We start from the raw sequence: 5,876 nt of genomic DNA, 5'->3' as shown, positions 1-5,876 counted from the left end.
CATTGCAAATTGCACACAATTAATAGACAAACGCTATTAATTAGTCCCTGACAAGTCATAATTAATCAGAGGTTTTCTCGTAAATAGCATGATCTAATTCTTTGGTGTTAATTTGTTACTACACAACTTGAAATAGCACAGCATAACCCGCGCATATGGTTCTCCTTACATTCATATTCGTTACCACCCACAGTGCAGCATGTCTCTCAACTTGGTTTTTAATAACGTTAATAGGTCTTTGCAGACAACATATCACAACTTGGTCGACAGTATCTTCATTTATTTTCCAAAACTAGCACTGGATTTTTTTCTTCTTCTAAATGTTACTATATATCTCCCATCATTTGTATAAAAAATAAATTGAATTTTTTTTAGTCAAATTACAAGAGACGTGATATTATTTTAAATAAGTAATGGTTAAATCATTTTCATATTCTTAATTAACTACAATGTCTAATCCCCTCATATTTTACATTTTTCTAAAAAAACTGATATTATATATATATTTATAGTAATGCTTTTCTTTCATTGGGTGGATTGTGAAAATATCTACAATAAGATGAGATTAATAGTTTTTTCGCAATGCCTTTCTCCATATAGAAAACTTAATGTTTTTTTTGGTGCATAAAAATATATACAATAGATTAATTATTTTAGTAATGATTTTCTCGGTATTCAATACTTGGATTGATCTCATAATTTCACTTAAATCACTTCCCAATTGCGATAGTTTGGTTTGATAATATAATCACTGGAAAATCATATACTTTAGACTTTATTTTGTAGACCTATTGTAGAATGGGTTTAACAATTATTAAAATTTCTCTTTAATAACACTAAAAAATCGTTATTATTGCAGATGAAGCTAAAATAAAAAAATATCGATTAATCACAAGTGACTTCTAATGTAGTTATGAACATAATCGTGGTTATATCTCAAAGAAAAATAACAACGAATTAGAACTACTATTATAGATGTGAACACCAAATTCATTAAATTCTTACCCCGATTTCAACTAAAATTGTTTATCCAACCATCATCCTATTTAATTTTTTAAATATTGATTTGTTTTGCAGCTATACTCTAATCTTGCATTATTTAATAATTTCAATATCACAATTGATAAACTATGGTACAAAAGAGAGTGATCTTACATCATTTATATATGTGAAATTTATATATATATATATATATATATATATATATATATATATATATATATATATATACTCATAAATAATATATATAATTTATTTGCCCTTCATATACAATCTAATAGATATATTTTCCAAAGTTTTTTTATTGGGTTGAGTGATAAATTTGTCTAAATCCAATTTAAATGGAATTGAGTATACTTCGTTATACAATGCACCTAACATAAGTACAACTTCCCTTCAATTATTGTTTTAATTGAGAATCAAATTCGTTATCTTGAATTTGGTAGCAATGGTTAGATTAGGCGATAACTATTAGATTAAAGGCTATCATTAGTAATTAGGAATTGTTTCTACTTGGCCTATTATGTTAAGGAAAAATTGACAACAGCTACGACCAGCATTGCAAGAGTAAACATCATAGAAGTCAACAAAAAAATATAAATTGATGGTTTGTATGAAAATATATTTATTTTTCACAAGAACATTACTAGGTTTTCCGTATCCTTATTCTCTAATAAGTTAAATATCTCACCTTAGTATTTCCTAATATATAAACTATTCATAAAATTTTGTCCTATTATTGGTGATTTAGAATAATTATGTTTTAACATTATATTTGAATTTTTAGAATAATTAATTTGCAATATTGTATTGAAGTAATTTTTAGAATAATTAATTGTTATAATAATTATAGGACATTAAAATATATTCACATGATTTTCTTTTTAGTTTTTTTTTGTAAATAGAAATTTCCCCGAACTATCTTACAAGATGGGTTGAAATTGAAGTTTTTTACGGAGGCGAATTCAAATATAATAACATTTAAAAAATATTTTAAACATTTATATACCAAATACATTTATATACAATTTCTATTTTATATATATATATATATATATATATATATATATATGATACTTTCAACAAATATTAATTTAACTGAGAAGATGATAAGAGATATATTTTAAGCTAATATGACTATATTCAAATTAGGTGATTAGATTTGTTATTAAATAAAATAAAATAAGTTTAAAGTCGCGTAGTCTATTATATTTTCCAACTCAAATGCAAAGAATAATATAAACTTACCATACTCAAATCAATTATGATTAATTATAACTCTTATAAAATACACTTTAAATTTAACTTAATATTATAAAATCTATAAAATAAAGTTTATATTTATATTATAATTTTACTTTATCTTTAATTATAAATTTACAAGATGTCTTTTAAGTCAATCCATGTATATTTATAAATAATCTGATAACGGATAAATAATAAATGACAAAATATATCTAACAAATATTTTATTCTTTTACTATAATAGACTTTTAAAGCACTTTTGTATTATCTTAAAAATAAAGTTTCAACTTAACTTAATCTATAAAATCAACTTATTTACACACATTTATATATTAAATTTAGTATCACAAACATAAAGCTAATATAAACACTTAATAATAAAAGCACAATAATTAATGGTAAGTGAAAAGTAAAAAATTAGATAAATGTATTACGGGTTAACTTGTAAAGGATAAATATTGTTTAATCATTAAAACTAAAATTCAAAATCTGAATCAAATTAATTAAGTTTGTATTTTTTTTTTCAATCTTAACAATTAAAAATTTCTTTATATTGGATTCATTCGTACGATGAGCACCCTACAAAATTAATTAGATAATGCTGTGAATATCAGAATATGAGAATATCTACCAAAAAGGAGTCCAAGGAGGAAGGGAAGATTCCTAGCATCTCCTCATCTCTCTATTTTATGTTACACATTGCAGACTTCATTTACCAGCCATCAAAGCAGAATAAACTCTACTTACTAGTTAATCATCTCACATTTTGGGTTTTAATGGCTTCTAATTTCCTTGTGATTATCTAGTCAACATAAGATTGAATGGTCATATTATCATGTAAACATAATCTTAGTAACTATCTCGAGATTAGACAGTTATAATTTATAAGTAGTATAGTCATTCTTTAAGACAATTATATATAATTTTGATTAATTTACAACAAAACACAATTAATACTAATGGAGTTACAATTAAATACAAATTTGAAATAAAGAAATAAATAATGATATTTATCATACATTAATTACTAAAATGATGAATATTTTACTAACTTTATCATTCAAATACTTATTACAGATAATTTTCGGATTCGATTAAACAGAATTGAATGACGAATAATAACAAAGATTGAAACATCCTAGACTTACCGAAAATAACCTTGACGCATAACCGAAATATTATTATCTGTAATCGAAACACTTATAATAATACAAAGGATTAAAGTTGACAACCTAACTATCAAATCGTAGGTAGCTACAATCTTTTAACAAAAACAATATCAAAACTGTTGTAGACAGAATCTTCCCAGTTCCTACACTCTTCATATACGTATATAAATTAATTGTTGCATTGTAATCAATTGAATATTAAAATATTCACTTTAGCGGTGGAACTCCTTTCGAATACCAAGAGGCAGCACCGTTTTACTTTCTTTAAGAGAAGAATACAAAAACAAAATGGTAACAATTAGATAGGAAACATAAAGAACACAGAATTCCATTTATGAGAGTGTAGGGTAAAGTTGTGAGTCTAGATTTTTTTTGTATAAAAAATAATACTTTTTTCTACATCATACAAAATAATAATAATAATGATTATCAATACTTCTCTTGTTTATCCATTAGGGCAAACAACAAAAGAATAAAAATGATGTGTTGAGTGAGTTAACGTTAGAGTAAGAGACAGAAAAGTTCAGAAATAAGAAGGGGCAGAGTGTAAAAGAATCGGGACAGAGAATCTTAAAGTAATCGAGTAAAAGAAGAAACTATTTTTTTAGGGATAAAATGGAAAACAAAGATTCTATTCAGCCTGATTTACTTCTTTGACCGAAATTCACATAAGAATAACCGAAAGAAGACGGATGAGAGTATTGAGAAACGTGTTGCTTTGGGTAATAGGTTTTAGAAGATTTATTATTTTGGTACGTTAGTGTTGGAGGTGTGATTAATTGAACTTAAAGAGAGAAGAGAGTTAAGAAATGTGGAAAAAAGAGGAAGAAGAAGGTATTGCATATTTGTGAAAGATCCTGTCCAGCTTTTCATGTTTGAAAAGCGAAACTAGTTCAATGTATGAGATAAAGATCACATGCCCATTTGCTCTTAATTTACTTCCTTTTAAATAAATCATCACCTTGCATTGACTCTAATCTTCCAGATCCATATCAAAACTACACAAATTACATACGTTGCAAAAACCAATCCACATAATTACTTTGGGGCACCCAATCCTAAAAAGGGGACAATTTTTTAATTTTGGGAAAACCTCACATTACAATTTTTTAATCACGTTTTGGGAGTTTGTCTGAGTGTTTTAATTTCAGAAACCTTATTTATTACGTTCCGAGATGATAGATTTAAGCTGAGTAATTTATGTAAATGAATTTGTAAAAATGGGAATAAAATGAAATTAGAATAGTGAAGAAGTCCCTGACATCACATCAGAGAGGCTTTTTATAACAGAGGTGGAAGGTGTTGTGTTCTCGCAATCCACACAAAGACGACACGACACGATACGATACACCGCGACCTCTTAAAATCTTCTTTCTCTGTATTCATTGATTCATTCGGAGTTGATTGGAAATTGGAATCATGGGTTTGCAAAGCGAACTAAACGACGTGTCGTCGGGTTCGATTCCGCTGCTGGTGTTGGCGCAGATAGCCATGTGCGTCAACTACCTCCGCTCGATGCTCTTCGCGCTGTTGCAATCCCTAGGTCTCGCCCGATTCCACACGCACCAGATCGTCGACGACCGCTTCCTCGCCGCCGTCGGATCCGGCCTCGCCGGCCTCATCATGCTCTCCGATCAGCTCGCCCTCAACAACCAATTATTCTTCTTCAAAGGAGCCGCCCACGACCACACCTGCGTGGTGTGCCAGGCCACCTTCCAGGACGGCGACCAGCTCCGCATGCTCCCCTGCCGCCACGTCTTCCACCGCCCCTGCTTCGACGGCTGGCTCCACCACTACAAGTTCAACTGTCCTCTCTGCCGCTCCCCGCTCCTTTCCGACGAGCGCGTGGCCCTCACCGAACGCCGCCTCGGCCGACAACTCATCTCTTGGTTCTCCCTTCACTGATGCGGCGCCGTTTCCGTTTTCCAATCTCCCACTTTTGCCCCTCTTTCGCGATCACTTTTTACAGACCTGGACGCGGTTTCTTTTCTTTTTTTCGTTTTTTACTTTCCCTCCTCTTTTTTTTTTTAATATTGGTCTTTTTATTTTTTTTGTAGGGTTTTAATATTACTATTATTAGGCTAGATTTTTTGTTTCTTTTTATCTTATTAACAGTAGTTCTGGTGAAGGTATTTTTTGAAGGGTTTTCTAGCGTCTGAGAATCCTTTTTTATCTGCTGTAAATTTTGCACTCCTGTGTGTCTATTCCAATAATCGGAGATATTAGAAAGTTTATGCACAAATTTCCATAACACAGCACACTGTCTTACCCTCTCTTCCCGTAAACGTTGGATGCATCGTCTAATTCAGCGAATGGAAATTAAATAAAAAATATGTGGAAAAGGAATATTTATTGTGGAAATTAAATGTGTTGAGAGGATGATGATATTGGAAATTGGGTTGGAAACAGAAGAAGGTAGAGTTGTGTGTGTATGAGGTGGAGAAGTGAGTGGTGAGTGAAAGT

General features: G+C 29.9%; 1 protein-coding gene across 1 annotated transcript; it reads left to right on the top strand.

Moving 5' to 3' along the window:
- The first annotated feature begins 4,690 nt into the window (after positions 1 to 4,690).
- On the top strand, positions 4,691 to 5,664 carry LOC148197411 (E3 ubiquitin-protein ligase RHA2A-like). The gene has a single exon (XM_088092596.1). It carries the CDS (start codon positions 4,833 to 4,835, stop codon positions 5,316 to 5,318), a length of 486 nt encoding a protein of 161 aa, XP_087948722.1. The 5' UTR covers positions 4,691 to 4,832; the 3' UTR covers positions 5,319 to 5,664.
- Positions 5,665 to 5,876: the final 212 nt, after the last annotated feature.

This window comes from Vigna umbellata, chromosome 6 (genome assembly GCF_029865625.1).
Source record: "Vigna umbellata cultivar VRB3 chromosome 6, Vumbellata_1.0, whole genome shotgun sequence".
NCBI classification, from domain to species: Eukaryota; Viridiplantae; Streptophyta; class Magnoliopsida; order Fabales; family Fabaceae; genus Vigna; species Vigna umbellata.
The sequence above is the reverse complement of the archived record's forward strand: the minus strand, read 5'-3'. Positions and strand labels throughout refer to the sequence as shown.